The following is an 18,514-nucleotide window of genomic DNA, read 5'->3' as shown; positions in this document are numbered from 1 at the left end:
GTATAATGCAGGATCAAGTCTACTTTCAACCTCTGGAGCACAACTGGATACAATTTTTTTTACCTTAATTTTTTTAAGTTGCAACTTTTCTTGCACCCTCCAGATTTACCAGTTTAAGCTAACCTGCTATCGGAACAGGTTTTTCAAAATCAATCCTTACAAAATTTTTCCTCTATTTAACTTAGTCATTTTAGAAACACATGTTTAGCTATACAGGTGCAGTTTCCAGATTAGACAAGAAGTAAGCCTGACACCTATAATTTCTTTATACTGTTTTTTTCCCATCTGAAAATCTCAAAGTTATTTCTTAAATTTGGCCTAGTACAGAAAACTCTGAGCATATGCCTTTTCCTTGTTTGGTGAAGTTCAAGCAGAGGTTAACAATATAATTTAGCCAAACATAAAGGTTAATAAATAACTAACAAAGCATTATTTATTCTTTTCTATTAGAAAGACACCAGTTTGTATAGCTTTAGTTTGAAAATGTTCCCTAAAGGGATCTTTCCCCACTCTTTGTTCTTCTATTTAGTTTCTTTATCTCAGATCATAACTATAATGGAAGACTGCACCAACCTCTGAACATTTAGTGCGAGATAAGATTTAATTCAATCATAAAAAAACTTTCAGGACTCACTAAGCTTTTTTTGCTGCAATTTAAAATATTTATACAGCTATAAACTATGCAATATTATGGTATAACAATTTTATTAGAATAAACAAAGTTTTACTATAAAAATATGTTCTTATTCAGTAATTAATTTTATGCGTTCTTTAGTAAGTTTTCAAAATATTAATTCTATTGCATTTGCCAGGGGATATATAATCACTTACCTAGGTTAACAGATTTTGCTACTTGAAACATGTTCCATTTAAAGTCACTAATAAAAAAAAAAATCTTAATTGCATAAGATTACATATCTAATGCAGCTTCTTTTAGTTTTTCACCATGATTTTTTCCAACATATGATATAAAATCACTTAGCTGCTCAGTTGTGTGGAAGTGGCAGAGAGAGAGGGAGTGTATGGGAATGTGAAAATAGTTGATGTGCATGTTTTCCTTGATGTTTATGTGTATTTTCAAACCTTGAACTTAAAAAAAACTATGTATTTAAAACCATGTCAGGCATCTCAGTGTTTGAATGGAGAAGTATTAGTAAAGAAAATGCCTACATAGTGCATACATAAAGTTGTCTCACTGGCAATTCATATGGTGCCTGTTGCTCTTATTCATCACTACATCAGTGTTTGACAAAGAAGTTGGGGGAGTGGATGAGGCCTTCCTATGCCCTTAGATCTGATCTGTCCTCATAGATCAGATGATATTTTCTTCTTTCTGAAAGATGAGAAGAGGGGCTTTCACAGGGGGGGTTGTTAATCACTGATTATCATAGCTGAGAGAGGTTTTCTGTGTTTGCCATGACAAAGTTTAAATCCTCATCACTCAAGGCACTTTGTATGAAAATAAACATATTAGTTTAAATTATGGAAAAATTCCAGTTTGGGGCAGATCCACTATCAAATCTGCATTTTTATGGATTCTCTTTAATTTTGTAAACTCCCTTACATGTTAGAGTACAAAACCCATCCTGTGCCATAGGGCAATCCAGAAACAGTAGTGTTGTTTAGACAAATCTTGTTCCTCTTTTGATATGTAGAATTGATATAAAACTATAGGATTAAATTTGTTGAACTATGCAGCTCTTTTCTCTGAATTTCATGCCCAAACCACATCATTTTCTTTTGCAATTGAACACAGGTGAATTTTGACTTGATGGAAACATTCATGGTGCTACAACCCCAAGCTGTAAAAACACCAGGCTCAATATTGATTGCATTTTAGCCTAAGCTCTCATTAATGAAAAATTACCATCAGCAAAAAAACATTTCTGATAAATGTAACAGTCTAGTTTTATGCCTGTATTTCAGAATTTTCATCAAGAGGTCAAGAAAACAGATGATTCAGAAAGCTTGTCAAGCCTTGACAGTCTTGAGGCTGGAGAACAAAATAGAAATTACACAACACCAAGTGAATCATCTTTGACTACACAGTGTGACTGTGCCCTGTACAATCCAGAAAAATCACAGACCAGGAATAATGGTTTGCTTTATGCAGCTCAAAGTACTTCTAAAAATATGCATCTAAATAATTGTCTGAGAAATGTAGATTCCCAAAACAACAATAACTTACCTATTCGTGATCTTTTAGCTGAATAATGTTCTGTGACTCCTGCTGAACATGTAAACAATTCAAAAGAAGAATCATCTGTTTCTCACAGATCTGAAAAAAAACCTGCAGAGTTCTCTGCCTCTGGTAAGCAATCTCTAAATAATGCATTTAGTTTTCTGCAAAATATAAAAGAAGAAGGAAGCAAGCCATCTTCTGGAACGGCTAGCACATTAGCCACTGGTCATCCTGTTTTCAATCCTAGCAAAGCCTGGGCCAGCCCTGACTCTATTCCAGGAGAAAGAGTTCAGGATCTGATGCAAGATCAGAGTTTTAAAATGACCCTACAAAAAAGAACAGTATCTGTGCAAACCTCCAGTCAACCTATTGCAACATCTGTAATCTTATTTCCTAATCAGGGATGTTCCACTGGCATTCCCAGCACAGCTGATACATTACCAAAGGACAAAAACATCAGTATGGAGTTTTTAAAAAATACCTCAGGAAAAATGATTGAAACAAAAGAAAATATTAAATGTATTGATGACATTAATCCAGGATCATCTTTATTCCAGGACATACCAAACGCCTCAGTTCTGTGCGATGTTAAGCAACAGAGTAACAAAGAGGAAGAAAAGGGAAATATGGTAGAAACTATGTCACTGGTGTCTGATACGGAGTTAAATTCTGGCACTCCTGCACAACACAAAACCCTGAAAAACAATATTCTTGAAAGAAAAAGAGCACAATTATTCACAAGTATCTTAAAGGAATCTAAATATGAACCCAGTCGTTTCAAAGCTGTGGTTATGAATCACGGGATCAGTTTTGGAACTCGACCTGTGTCTTCTATAAGAGACAGTTTAGAACTGGCAAAAATAAAAAAGAAAATTGCAGAAAATGAAAAATACAATAGAAAGCTAAGATGGTGTGATCAAATTAACCAGATAATAATAGAAAATAATGAAAAATGCTATGAAAAAACCGCCAGTGAAATATCTTCTGAACAGCTGCAATATGTTCAAACTACAAATAATGCTCCTAAGACTAATTTAAGTATTGTTGCTCAACCTTCAAACCCCAAGTTCATGAAAAATCATCAGGAAAACTCTCATATATCAAAACCAAATGTTAATACTGAAGAATCAAATAAAGAATGCCCATCTCTGAATATGTTTATGTCTACTGGATCCTTTTCTGCTAAAAAAGCTTGGATGGTATCAAAAGACAAAGAAAGTAACCCCCCAGTATGTAGTAATAATTCTAAAATTAATGAAGTTAATCAACTCAAAAATAAGGCAAAAATAACTAGAAGACCAAGATCTGTAAGAGCCCAGCCAAGTTTTATGCCCAAGAAGAGAATAGGCACTACAATCCCACCGCAGTCAGCCACTGAAGCCAGCAAAACTCTAAAAGCTCCAGGGAAATTGTTAGCGCCTCACCCACCATCCGCACCTCTGCCGGGAAACAGAAGTGGCAAAAACACAGCCAGCCCTGGGTGTCAGCCACTGCTGCCTTCAAGTCTTCAAGCTACCACTACCAGCGGGAATGATTTAAATGAAAGGCATGTTTTGTTAGCAGATCAGGTTTTAAATAGAAACAGTACAGAAAACAGTGAGAATATTACTTGTTGTTCGAACTTGGCCACTGCGATATCTACACCTGGCTGCAGCACAGCCAAATATGAACCTTGGGCAAAAAATACTTGTTCTGTAAATAGTGTTCAGACAAGCGCCTGTCAAGATTGTTCAGTAACCTGCACTGAAAGAAGACCTGCTAACGCAGAAAATGGATTACATCTCCATCATATTCCAGCAGCTGGAAAAACAAGTACCTCCTGGCAAGGAGTGCATACTGCCCGAGCTCCAAAAGACCCTGCTACTGGTAAGAGTCATGTTTCTGGGTTTGGGGTGGGGGCATGTTCAGAAAAAAGTCTTTTTCAATTACATCACAAATTTGGTTTCAGTTAAACACCCAGCCTTTCATCCATTCATACAATATAGCCAGTTTTAACAAGTTTTCACCATTTGTCACTGTCATTTCTATTCTAGCAGTGCCCAGAGGCCTCTCAAACGTCGATCCCCATTTTTAATAGCTCTCTGCAATAGTAAATGAAAAGGAAGTATTTTCCCTGAGATGATATTCCTGACTAATGAGCAGATGTGACAGGTGGTCTAAATAATGATATAGGAGGAAGTGAGTAAGTTTATATGAGCAAGTTTTACAAGGTAACTGGGAGTCACAGCTTGTTGTCCGTCACTGCCACCTGAGAGTGAAAGAAATGTAGATCTACCATGTTTTTAAATGCTGACACTGTAAATGCCTAAAATTATTAAGTTTTAGTCCCAGTAATACAGTTAATGTTCAGAAAAATTAAATTAAATTTAAAAATAAAGAGCTTCTACCAGACAAATTTTGCTGTGCTGCAGAATATGCCTGATTTATAAAGAATTTTAAGAAATTTTAGGACCAATCCTGCATTTTATTAAAAATTAACCATGGGAACAATATGATGCAGAGGTTGATTGGTAAAATAGAGGAAAGATGCATAAGAAATTTTGGGAGAATAAACTTTAATCTCCTGTTATTTACATTTCAAAATATGTTTCATGTTTTTTGATTTGTCTTGTTTTTCCTCTGCAGCCTAGCTATATTCTGTGCCTTGGGCACTGATGGCATCCTTGTGCTTGTAATTTCTATGTTGTGTGCTGGTTTGCTTCCTATTGAGGGTTGCAGCTGGAGGCAGAGCTCCTGAACCTGTAGACCCTGCTTCAGGTACAAGCAGCACTCCAAACCACTTAACGTACTGGGATCACCCCGAGGATTGGCCATGCCGCTCAAAGATACTTTCTAGCAAAATAAGTAATTCCCATAACTTAAAAAAAACTAATTTTCTAGTTTTATCTACAGTAATACATAGTTTTAACTATGGAGTGATTCAGAACAGCTTTGTTGTGTAAAAGCAGAGGTAGGTGAATATTCTTGGCCTAAAGCAGGGGTGGGAAATGAGAAATGTTATCTGCTTGTCCATTCCAGTTCAAAGTCGAACAGATGAGCTTAAGATATGTGTGACTTCAGTTAACCTATTTGATTTTACATTGGAAATGAATGAAGTCTTGCATTACCATGCCTCGCCTCCAGCAGAGATACTTGCCTCTTGATGTCCTTATTTGCACATCAGATCAATGAATCGGGAAATTTACTGGGTCAAAGTTGTGTGCACTGCTAATACTGTCTTCACTGCAACTTTAAATGCTACATCCCCAGTGTCACATAGCTCCAGCTCCTTTAGAGGAAGAGCTGAGTAACCTCTTTTTAAAATTTGGGTGGGTGGCCCTCTCTCAGTATCTGCTTAGAATTTGTGTTTTGAAAGTCTTCATTTTAAATACTCTAGATAACACTTAATGACTTACTATTATTTGTTCTATTGCCTGCAAATGCACATAGATCACCATAGTCTTTGTCCTGAAGTGCTTGTTATGAGAGACTGAATACTGCATTGTTCTTGAGTAAAATATCTGCTGTGGCACTATTACAGAGTTCAGTGAGGTCTGTGAGGACAGTGTAGAAAATGTGATCTGTTGCAATGGTTGGCCAAATGTACAGAAAGAATAAGTGAGAACAAGATGAATAAAGAAAATTGTTGTCCATGAGGGTCTTCCTTTAATTGGGCTTCCAGGCTTCAAGTGGTACATCTTCTGGCTGACACATATTATACTGTAGCTGGATATTATCATTATTTTAAGTCCTTTGGTGTTCAGTCAGTAAAATGCTGTAAAAATGTGTTTAACATTTAGCCTGTGACAAATACGGGACTAATTCACATGCTTATAGTTAAACAGGGGTAGACTTCTCAGTATCTCATGCCCTTAAAGATACTATTGCTTATTGTATTTTTGTCTTACATTTCTCAAAGGAGTCTTTTCCTAGGCATAGATCTAGCATGTCTTGCAAACTAATTGAGTTGTTGATCTGTATCAATAAAGCAACTTTGGATTTTATTTTTCAGAAAACATTATGTGATTATTAATATAACAAGGCATTTCTTCTTTGCTTATTTTTAAATTTTCCCCCGTATTCAATGGGGGAACATGATCACATTTCCTTTTCTTTTCAGGTGCTATTCAGCACTATGTGTCACATTACAATAATTCACATAAAACTAAACGGCAACCTTTTAAAGCTAATGTGTCCCATGTTACTATTGATGGCAGCATCCAGATGACTAGTTTCAAATCTGCCTCTAGGATCAATGAATTGGAATTCTGCTTTGTTAAATATCACTGTAATAACAACTAAAGAAATAAAACTCTGTTAAAATCACTAAAAGACCTCTTGGTCTAATCATGAACTGTACATTAAACTGCACATGTAAATATTTATTATGTAAATAAATAGGTAATTTATCTTCCCAAGTATAAATCAAGTAACTGCATTTACAAATCAAGTAACTGCATTTACAAATGAGAATATAGTATCTCCTTGGATATGTAGATTCCTGACTTGCACATGAAAATGCTGATTTGCATCTCCAGTTTGTAGGCACGAAAGTGTAATTAAGAACTTAATTTTAATATATTTATTATGTAAATAAATAGGTAATTTATCTTCCCAAGTATAAATCAAGTAACTGCATTTACAAATCAAGTAACTGCATTTACAAATGAGAATATAGTATCTCCTTGGATATGTAGATTCCTGACTTGCACATGAAAATGCTGATTTGCATCTCCAGTTTGTAGGCACGAAAGTGTAATTAAGAACTTAATAATAATTTTGAAACTTGATGCTTTAATTTTGAAAATGTATTATTACACCAGACAAAACTGAGATAAATTTGAAGTACAGTGTCTACGTTAGGCCTCTCTAGCCAAGGGAAAATACTATACAGCAGTACTGTCATTAAAATTAGTATACAGATATATAATTTAGTAAGATTAGCTACAAAATCCCAAGCTGTAGAACTAAGGTTTTAAACCATGACTTTGCATTCGAATCACACCTGTGAGGCCACACCTGGAGTCCTGTGTCCAGTTCTGGGCTCCTCAGTACAAGAGAGACATGGACAGACTGGACACAGCCCAACAAAGGACCACAAAGATGATGAAGGGACTGGAGCATCTCTCCTAGGAGGAAGGGCTGGGAGAGCTGGGACTGTTCAGCCTGGAGAAGAGAAGGCCATGGGGGACCTTATCAACATCTATAAATACCTGGAAGGAAGGTGCAAAGAGGACGGAGCCAGGCTCGTTTCAGCAGTGCCCAGTGACAGGACCAGAGGCAATGGGCACAAACTGAAACACAGGAGGTTCCCTCTGAACATCAGGAAGCACTTTTTTTTACTGTGAGAGTGACTGAGCGCTGGCACAGGTTGCCCAGTGAGGTGGTGGAGTCCCCATCTTTGGAGATACTCGAAAGCCATCTGGACATGGTCCTGGGCAACCAGCTACCTCTACCATTCTGTGATTCTGTGAATCAAATAAACTGTGTGAACTATTACATGTTTTCTGCATGGTGTTACGTAATCTTAACAAATGTTGAATCCACTAAGATATAAGATGAAGCATCTTGGCAACAGGCATTTACTGCGTTGGACAATTAAACTTTAGGATTATTCTCTAAATGCAACTTATTTTCTAAAACACTACTTTTTGGCACATTATTCGGTATTTGTTATATCATAGTTCACTGTCTGTTCATTCTCCCTCTTACTTGGTAAGGCCACCTTGTATCTTTGTACAGACCATCGTTATTATCTGGGATTCAAAGTGGGGCTTCGCTTAACCTGCTTATAAATGTCCACGTACAATCCACATCTGTATCCTATAGTCCTATGCTAACATGAAATTAAATGTGCCTTACAAGTGCCTGTTTCTCTCTTTTCACTGTAAGAAAATACATTTAGCGAGATCAGATGTAAACATGTACACAAGGTAAACATCTAAATTTGGACAGAGACATTTACTCACCATTACTAGTTTTACTACTACTGTCTTTATCATGGTTTTACACATTTTTGGTTTATTTTTGTATGCATGTCATTTAAGGTGTTGTTCCTGTTACAAAAGAAAAGCAGATTTTTGACAACCACAAAAATAAACACAGAGCTTTTTCAGAACACAGAAGACAAAGTGTAGCTTCTAAAAGATGGAAGCCTACTCATTATGCACAGGTAAATATTAAATACTATAAAAAATAAAAAGCTTATTTATCCTCAAAATGGAAAGAGTTTCAGGAACATCAAAGATTTGTTCAGTGTCACACAATTTTGAATCAATGTGCGTAGTCAGCTTGCAGTCACTGCTAATGAAAAGAATAAAACCAACTAGAATACATCACTGTATTAGTATACACTAATATTTTTGCACTTGAAAACATTTAGTAATATGAAATAATAAATAAAAATGTTCAGAAAGTAGTATAGTTACCTTAAATTACACTTAAAATATTCTTATAATATTTTTGATAGAATTCGTTAGGTACTGCCCAGCTGAGTCCTGTTCAATCTGCATTTGATCCAGTACAAAATATGAATAACACCTATAAGTCTGATGAAGGTATAGTAACACATCTCAATCCAATTCTTTGTTATACATAAAGTAGTGACCTAATATATCCACTGTGTAACATCACTTGTGTCTTTTGGCATCAGTGATTTTAAGAAAGAAAGGGTAGTTCGTTGTGTAGACCTAATTTTTTTTTCACAAAAATGTAAGATATAGCATCACATGTCATGATATTGATGGTTTTATAAATGCATTACAACTTATAGTCAAGTTTCATTCCATTCCTGTTTGTATTTAACTGTATGATAGCTGTATGTATCATACATAACTGTAAGATATGGACAGGTATTGCTTGCTATATATTTCCAAAGTCTGTAGAACTTGCTCTGGTGCCAATTGTAAGATGCATTAGTGATCTTAATTATGTCATTTTCTGACGTATTGTGCTTCTTGACTTTGCCACCTTTTTAATGTGAATTTTGTGCGTTTCGCAGACCTATAGTCATGAAAGCAAGCGGTATATTTAAATGTCATGCGCTCTTCTCATTTGAAGCTACCCCTGTAATCTCTTCAGTTTCAGAAAGTACTGTTCAGTTTCTTATGGCAGAAAAACTAGCAAGTACACCAGCTGCAGAAGATGAAATCCTGGCAGCTATGGAAAGTGTGCAACAAGCCAGACAGCCCTGGCTGCTTAACAGGGCTCCGTGTCTCGGCATGAGTGCACTTTCAGTAGAAGAACAGAAGATTTTCCAGTCTCTTGGTCGTCTCAATCAAAGGCTACAAAGTAAGTTTGATAATAAATAGGATCCTACATCAAGTGATTACATAACTTCATATTTTGTTGTCATGGATTAATTTGCATTAAAAACATTAATCCTGTGATAGAAATATGTTTCTTATTTTCTTCTTATTATTCTTTACTAAATGTAGCAAACAGGAGATCAAAATCGTGAAACCTTTCTTAGAGTCAATGAAATGAATTTAAAATAATGGTGACTGCCTTGGTCAAAAAAATTCAAAATACGACTGCAGGACACCTTCAGAACCTGTCTCAGCCCACCTGTAGCTGTTGTTTCTAACAGACGTTTGTCGAAACTGTTTAAAGTGTACAGATACAGATGTATCAGCCTCACTGAGGAACCGGTTCCAATGTTTATCCATCTTTTTTTTTGTAATTATTTTTGCAAATAATTACCCTTTATATTATACACCCTATATTTTTGCAAATATAACCCTTTATAATGAATGGCTTTTCATTTCCTTTCTTCTAGTCTTTTAGGGTGTTCCTCTTCTCCATGAATTCTTAAAGATCACAAATACAGTTCTGAGATTGCTGCAGCCAAATCTGAATGTTTATGTGAATATCACTTGCACAACTATTTTAAAAATCTCAAACTTACCTGAGCATTCTGTAACCTATTCTCTCTCTATGCCAGGCTGATTTCTTACCTGCTTTGTACAGGTGCTTTTATATGAGCTGTCCCATCGCAGCTGACATTTTATTGAAGAATGTGGGGAAAAAGTCTGTACTTGTTCTTGGTAATTTTTTCTCTCCAATGATTAGTTAGCCAACACTTTCATTCGTCATCCTATTATAACTAACATTCGTAGAACAAACTTACTTTTGGGGTCTCTGGCTACTGTATGTAAAGGTTAGTATTTGCTTTGACCTACGTGATCATACAGGTCTTTCATAAAAATTCTCATTAGTTTGACATAGTTTCTGCATTTTGTGTGCTCCATCCTGTATTTGAAATCAATGGGGACCTTGTGCCTTAGTCCACATGGTCTCTTCACTGGACTGCTTGGCTTTCCAAATCATTGGAATAACTTCTGCTTGCCATTTTTGCTGTTTATGGAACTGCCAACTCTTCTGAATTTTATGTTTTCCTTGGACATTTTTGATATAAAATTTTACATGCCAATTATTTGATTTTATAAGTCTGCTTTCTTGAAGTCCATTGATTTTATTTTACTATTCTACTTCTTTTGCTTGTGGACTGCACCATTTCATGGTCAGGTTACCCACGTTTACCTCTCTGTTGACTGGAATTAAACTAAACCAGGACTTGTTAAGCTCCTGCACGCTATCCATACGTGTCTACATCAGGTGGTGGATTGCTTGACTTTGAGGAAAAAGGCTTCAGTTTCCTGTAAACTGCAACAGCAGAATAAAAGATTTTTGCAACCACTTAGAAACTTTCTGCGGCTGTAGCTTACAACTCCTGCTCCCATCAAAGAGTGGTTCAGAATTTCATTATATCGTACCTCATGGTTATTGCTTCCAGGCAAACAGAAGTGAAGAATTCCGTCTTTTGTCAGACAGGACTTTTAGTATGATGTGCTTGGGTTAAGAAAGTACATATGAAAAGAGAAATACAAGAAAACAGAAAATAAATTGCTGTATAAATAACAGAGAAATAACAAAGAAATAGAGGCAAAGGTAAATGCAGCAAAGCAACTGGGAGCAAGAAAGCTGAAGTTTGTAAAGTGTGAAAAGGAAAACTATGAAAACTATAAGAAAAGTACATAAGGAAATTAAACAATGAAAGAATCATAGGAGTTAACTGATTCCAAATGAAGTAACTGCGAGAATTAATGTAATACATACACATATATGTATCTTAGAAATTTAATTAGCTTGCCTAATTATTTGGGGGTTAAAATTGGTAATAAGAAGCTGTGAAATTTTACAGGTAGGCTTATAGGACATGTAAGTACATGTAAGTACGTACGTGTAAGTAAGTAAGTAAAGTGTTGTAAGTACTTACATGTCGTGTAAGTACATTGCTTTTTTAAACCGTGACCTTTTTGAACCCCTTTTTTTGGCTTTGTTTTCACACGTTACCAAATTAAGTGACTAAAACTGTGTACCATCATAGTGGTCTTTTTAATGAATAACAGTTAGTCACTAGCCAATCTAAGTCTGGAATTTTTGTTGCCAGCTTAGAGTAGCTGGCATTCTTTCCTCTAGCTTTAGATTTCTTTATTGACACTAAATTTTTTGTTCAGATAATAATATCTAGCTGCAAATTTTAAAAATACAGATACGGCATATCCTTCAGCAGCTGTTGGTAGGGGAAAAAAGAACAGTGCTACTAAACTACATTTCCACAACCTTTGGGAAGTTTTGTGTTGAATATTTGACTGTGAATCACATTTCTATTGTAGTAGTTGGTTTACATAATTTTTATTATATACTTTTATGCTATTTTTAAGTGTTCAAGAAGCCATTACCAGAAACCCATCTGCTTCAAATGTTTTGCAGATAATCACCCCTTTAGTAAGTATTTAATTTAAATATGTTCAGCCTTAATTCCTACAAACTGACATTATGGCTTATTTTATAGTAAAAATATAATTGAAAATATTGACATAAATCTGTTCAACTGGCTTGCCAGATTTTCAGATTTCTATTTATGTTAAAAAAAATACACATATGAACTTTATAGTACTGTAAACAGCTTTAAAAGTTTATACCAGGCTGCCTCATCCTCTGGCTTCATTTTCCTATTGGAATCTGAAGATACTTGCAAAGTCCAGGAAGTTCCAAGAACTTTTAAGGAATAGTAATTTAGCAGGGTCCATTTGAGCTATATATAGCTCATAACTAATTTGTATTTCTTAATAATGTAGAGAGGAAAGGGGGAATGATGCATAGTAGTGCGTAAAATAATCAGTAATACAATGAATTCTTACTTTGACCTGCAGGTATGACATGCTCTATAAGTGACAGGTATTACCTTTCTTCAAGAAGTGTTTGTATTTTGTTTCATATATTCCAGATCTTGTCAGTTTGAAACAAAATAATCATGATGTATTTCTTAATAATGTAGAGAGGAAAGGGGGAATGATGCATAGTAGTGCGTAAAATAATCAGTAATACAATGAATTCTTACTTTGACCTGCAGGTATGCCATGCTCTATAAGTGACAGGTATTACCTTTCTTCAAGAAGTGTTTGTATTTTGTTTCATATATTCCAGATCTTGTCAGTTTGAAAAAAAATAATCATGATACCTGGAATATAAAGAAGTGAATAGGCAGATGAGTGTCCTAAGTACAAAATTTATGTTTCAAATGTTCAGTTTATAATGCAGGAGTTAATATTTATAATTCTGTATTATCAGTGTCCTCCTTTACTATATATGTACTGAGGAAAAAATATAGACAGATGAGTGTATACTTCACATACTTTCACATACTTCATATGCTTTACTGGATAAACTGTTACCAAAAATGTTAGAGAAAATACGCTTTATTCAGAAGGCTTTTGCCACTTACTGAGTTTGAGACTGAAAAACCCCAGAAAGTATCCAGGCTCCTAAATTCAAAATGATTGCCTGGATTTGAAGTGGGACTGTGAAAAGAACACAGAGCACATCATTACTTCTCTTCTTGTGAATCCTAGTAGTAGGTGTGACTTGGAACCTCAGCTTCCTCTCTTCTGCCTCCTGTCTTACAAATTTAACTGTTTATGGCTAAACAACTTGTAAATTTTGTATTTTTCAGCAATTGGTGTAGCATAGCTACCTTTATTGGATCTAACTGTGTTTTACTAAAGCATTTTTGAGCTTGTATGTTCTCTGGGGCTTTCTTCATAGGCTGTCCTACTTAAAGAAAAAAAAAAAGCTGTTCTCCCCACCAATCCATTTTCCTGGCTTTCAGTAGTCAGACTTCTTGGCTGGCTGGTCTGTGACAAAGCTTTCTCCCACTAATTCTTCATCTACAAGATTTTTGTTTCATGAGTTAGATATAAATACTAGACATTACTCAGGCTGTCCAGTCTCTGGAACTGTAAGTTCTCTGATGGACATTTAAGACCCTTCTTTCCCTACAAGTATATACTTAAGCATTTAAGCAGGTGCCCAGCTGTAGATATACATTCAGATCTCAGGCACTGGCTTGGAATTCTTCTTGATGATAAGAGTGAAAAACTGCCATACAAGTTCCCAGCTGCAGAAAAAGTATAGATGACTGAGATTTCATCAAATCTTCTGCTATGAGAAGTGATGGGATTTTAAATTTTTGCTTCACCAAGAGAACAACCTGCTTCAGCTCTCCTAGTTTCAGAGCGTCCAAATAAAGTATGGATATTCACTCAGTAATTCATGTGAATGACACTGTACCCTGTAATACCAACCTCTAAATCCAGATGAAGGTTCACAGTTGTTTATATAATGGAAAACAGATAACATATCATCATCAGATTATGTTTCTTGAATGTTATATTATACATAATCACATTTCTGTTTATATGCATGTATATCTCATTATTCTCCATTTTATTATAGAGTATTCAGCAATGTATATCCTTCCCTTTGGTGAACACTACAATAGCCTCACAGCAGTACCAGAATACCTCAGCTAGCAATCGATTGCAATTGTACCGGAGATACTGACATTATCTGCTCCAGGACATTGCAGCTTTATGTACTTCATATGTAATGTATACACTATTTGACACTACAAAATTAGCAACAAAATAAAGATGATAAATTAGCAACAAAATACTGATGAAAGCAGTAACTCAAATAATGAATGTCAATTGACTGGTAAGCATTTTTAGGATAATTAATTCTATTTTATTATGCACTTTATTGTAAAATTAAAAGAATGAAAATACTTCACATTTTTAGTGTGTGTTGGTTGTGTAAATTTCCTGTACCCCATAATTCAAGTGAAAGGAAAACAAATATTTTGCTACTTAGATTATGTGTAAACTACCTTCCTAACTTCTCATGTTTTTTAAGATTCACTAATAGATTCTATTACAACTGTAAAAGGTGTATTGTAAAAGTGATTTGATTATAAGTAAATAACACATGGAGTTTCACCTTTTATCTTTATATTGGTGGCTGTATTGCAAATTACTGCAGACCGTGTTTTGCCCTTATTCAGTTGCTACATCTGGTGACTCTAAAACTGACTGTGCTCCCAACGTCATACTTCTCCTAGCGTATGCTCCTGCAGTTCTTGTTGAAAATGTTGGAGATTCCTGTTCCAGATTTTCCCAACAACATTTATCAACACTTGCACTTAAAGAGGAATTCTTCCTCAGCTCCTCATGTAAAGAACCCCAGGCTGAAATTGTCAGGGAATTAGAAAGAAAGGTGCATCGGAAGGAAACGTACAACTAATGGTATGTAGATGCACTTTCACTGAAGCACATAGAGAAACCTCTCTACATCAATGTCAGCTTTAGGCTAAAACAATTATTCTAGAAACACAAAACCATAAGCGCCCAGCTAGCTCATCCGCAAAAGCTGGTTTCTGGTTTTCCTGATTGGCTTTACCTTTGTAATCTGTATTACACAATCTCTATGTAATGAGAGTTACAAGGAAGCAAAGTGGGGACAACAGGCCTGGAGATGAGGACTCCATTCCTGTGTTTAAGAGACCCAGATGGAGCCAAGTATTAATATGTTCTGCATAAGGGCGTATGTAGTCTAAGAACATGTCTGAGAGTCCTTCTGCAGAGCTAGATGCACTTGCAGTTGTCTTCGCAAGCGGTTATTTTGGAGGGACAGATTGGTTTTGGCAGTCTTGGATTGGCAGATTATACATTGATCCCTTGACTTTGAATTCGTCTGTAGCATGACGATTAACATGTCAACAGATTTGACATGTTTGGTGATAAACCTGTCTGCATTGTTATGTCAGTTCTAGATTAAAAGCCTTTTATTAGTTAATTAGCTTAAATTAATTACCTAAATCTGTGAAGTTAGTTAATTGCTAAGGAGCAATAACTTTTAAACTTCCTCTCTTCTGCTCTTCCTCTGCTGTTTCTGTACAAAGTAGATAAACATTACAACAAGCTGTAGAAGGTATATACAATGCACAGAACTGATCAAATCTAAGCTGGTAATTAGCTGCAAGAAGCAATAAAAGCAACTTACTAAATCTCTGGATTTTTAACTCCGTATTAGATGCCTGATTTTCCCTTTGTATCTATACAGTAAGAATTGTGGCGTTAGTCCAGGGGCTTAAGCACTAACATATATCCGCCAGAGATGTGCCTGAACCCCACACAGTGTCATTGCTAGCCTTTGTTAAAGTGTGTGGGAGCTTAGGAGAGTTGCGGTTCAGGAGTGGGCTCAGTGCCGTACCAGTGCAACCCTGGGAACATGCCCTCAGAAGGACACTGGCATTTCTCTGAATGGAATGGATCTTCCCAAAAGAAGCCATCAAATTATTATTTTGCAAAATTATTCTTAAAACACTGTTATTCCGCATCATAGCAAGATCATCATACCATTATCTGTAATAATTGCTTAGGAGGGAACCAGCCTGTAAACAGGAGAGAAGAGGAAAAGGTGCCCATCATAACAATGGACAACTTATCAGGGGATCCGAGCTACCTGCTGGTGCGTGGTGTCAGCCAAGACTAAGGCGAGCTTACTTATGTAGCAAATAGTTAGCAGATGAAACTTTACAAAGCAGGTTTAGGGAAAGACTGATTTTTTCAAAACAATGTTTTGAAGAATGGAATAATGATACCTTTCTCCTCTAGCTAGGCATTGCAACACCTTTGGAGGAAAAATCTGATAGCCTCGAAGGGGCTGACTTCAGTCTGGAGCCTGTTAGGATAAACTGTATTTAAACATCAAAATTGCAGAAACTTGGTGTCTTATGATCACTGTTGCAGTCTGTCCTGACACTGCTGCCAGAAAAGGGAAACTATAGCTGCAGTCCACATGCCTGAAGGATTCTGATGTGTGTCAGTACTTATTGGGTCTTTGGTGCTCAAATACATGTAAAATTCCCAGCAAAAGACCTGTGTGTATTCTCAGAGCAAACGAACAAAGGCCTTCTGAGTTGGAACTCAAAATTGGTTTGCACTGAAAATACTGAGCCCTTACATCTCTGTTTGTATGCAGTACACCGCGACATTCCAGTACGGCGAGGATTTAATATTTAAATATCGAGGGAAAGTTTCCCCACAGAGATTAAGAGAGGGGAGAGCAAATAATCCAAATACCAGAGGCCATGGATCAAAAACAACCCTGCTAGTCAGCAAGCCAGAGCACCAGCTTAACCAGGTTTCTTCTCCTGTTAATCGGTTTAGGTGGCAAAAGCACGGCCCATGAGTCAGCTTCCTCTCTTAATTACACGGAGAGATTTTTTTTTCAAAAACAGGTGCCTGCATTTAAGTTTCTAGGAAAATATTTTCAAATTAGTTATTTGATTTAGGGTTACAGGCTTCAACTCAAAGATAATAACCTTGTTTCCTAGACCACTTTGGCCCTTTTGACAATACTAAAGTATGGTTTTTGTTTAGGTGTCTAAACAGCGTGACTCTCAGACATCAGGAATGTGCACTACAAGTGGACCCAGAGGCAGCTGCTGGATTCTGAGCACTTGTGAAGAGCCAACAAGTTCTTTTGTTCCCATTAGCTGATGGTTATTCTTCAGATTGATGTTTCCAGGCTTTTCTAGTCATCACACAGAAATTAAAACAAAAAAAAAAGGCTTAAATTTTAAGGCTTAATTTTATTTTTCAAGTATGAAGAAAAGTAACTATGTTAAAACCAAGAAGCTTGGTTTAGACATGAATGTATTAAAATTCGGGTACCTTAGATTTCTTTCCAAAACTCTTCACTCTGCTACCGTTTTTGCTGCATTTTAAAGAAATTAGTCCATAGTCTTTCTACAATAAAATTTTAGTATGAAAAGAAAACATGAAAACCAGGTTAAAGTTATGGTTTCCAATACAAGCCTAAATTAAAACAAAAACCCAAACAGAACACAAACCTTCTTTAAACATGCACCTATGTGCCTGAATTTCAACTTGATTCAACACCCTGAGGGGTGGTTTCAGGTGCAACTGCACCTCAGTGCTTTTACAGAGAATGACGTGCAAATGGTCCCAAAAAATAGCCACGTGTCCTCAGTACATATCCTTTCCCATGTGATGAAGTATACTTTAAGGAAAAGGCTAAAGACCAACTGGTCACATGAAGTCATACAGGGGAGCCAGAGCACAAAATTAAATTTTCATTGATAAGACTAAACCTTCACATTTCACAAAAAGCAAACATGTCCCTCTTCCTGGAAATAAATTTGCTGCTTTAAACTCAGCTTCCCTCTTAGTCTAATTTGCTCCTTGAACCGCCACAACACTCTGAGTAAATTGGCCCATCTATAAATCATGGATTTATAAGACAAATTAATTTCTTTATAACATTTTGCTTACATTACTGTGGCATAATATTTTATTTATATTACTGCAATGCCCAGGCAAACCTGATTGTGATGAACACTCTACAAATCAGAGGTCTGCAAACAAGCTGAAGGCTCCAGGGTCAAATGAAGGCAAGATTTCAGCACGAGATGGCAGCTCCACAACCCCTCTGTGGCTGTATGGGGGGTGTAACGATGTAGACACAGCATTGTCTTCAGCCCATCAGCTAATACAAGGCAGCAGCCAGGGAGAATGTCCCAAATCCCACTCTCCATCATTTATCAGCGGTCCTGGTTAACGGGGGAGGTCCCGGACGACTGGAGGCTTGCCAATGTGACACCCATCCACAAGAAGGGCCGGAAGGAGGATCCGGGGAACTACAGGCCTGTCAGCCTGACCTCGGTGCCGGGGAAGATGATGGAGCGGTTCATCTTGAGGGCGCTCACAAGGCATGAGCGGGACAACCAGGGGATCCGGCCCAGCCAGCACGGGTTCATGAGAGGCAGGTCCTGCTTGACCAACCTGATCTCCTTCTATGACCAGGTGACCCGCCTAGTGGATGAGGGAAAGACTGTGGATGTGGTCTACCTGGACTTCAATAAAGCCTTTGACACTGTCTCCCACAGCATTCTCCTAGAGAAGCTGGAGGCTCACGGCTTAGACA

General features: G+C 36.6%; 2 protein-coding genes across 2 annotated transcripts in view; both read left to right on the top strand.

Moving 5' to 3' along the window:
- Positions 1–14,068, top strand: part of CEP126 (centrosomal protein 126) — a 41,813-nt gene extending 27,745 nt beyond the window's left edge. The window contains 7 exon segments of the mRNA XM_009287766.1: positions 1,927–4,048; positions 6,282–6,455; positions 8,209–8,333; positions 8,631–8,718; positions 9,242–9,455; positions 11,887–11,950; positions 13,961–14,068. Of these exon segments, the coding sequence (XP_009286041.1) occupies positions 1,927–4,048; positions 6,282–6,455; positions 8,209–8,333; positions 8,631–8,718; positions 9,242–9,455; positions 11,887–11,950; positions 13,961–14,068 (2,895 nt within the window).
- A 1,055-nt stretch (positions 14,069–15,123) lies between these two features.
- The window catches only part of CUNH11orf70 (chromosome unknown C11orf70 homolog), a 51,868-nt gene continuing 48,477 nt past the window's right edge, over positions 15,124–18,514 (top strand). The window contains exon 1 of the mRNA XM_009287754.1: positions 15,124–15,254. Coding sequence (XP_009286029.1) covers positions 15,124–15,254 — 131 coding nt within the window. The remainder of the gene's footprint in view (positions 15,255–18,514) is intronic.

The sequence above is a fragment of the Aptenodytes forsteri genome, unplaced genomic scaffold (genome assembly GCF_000699145.1).
Source record: "Aptenodytes forsteri isolate BGI_AS27 unplaced genomic scaffold, ASM69914v1 Scaffold413, whole genome shotgun sequence".
NCBI classification, from domain to species: Eukaryota; Metazoa; Chordata; class Aves; order Sphenisciformes; family Spheniscidae; genus Aptenodytes; species Aptenodytes forsteri.
Note: the sequence above shows the minus strand (reverse complement) of the source record. Positions and strands in the feature narration are given on the sequence as shown.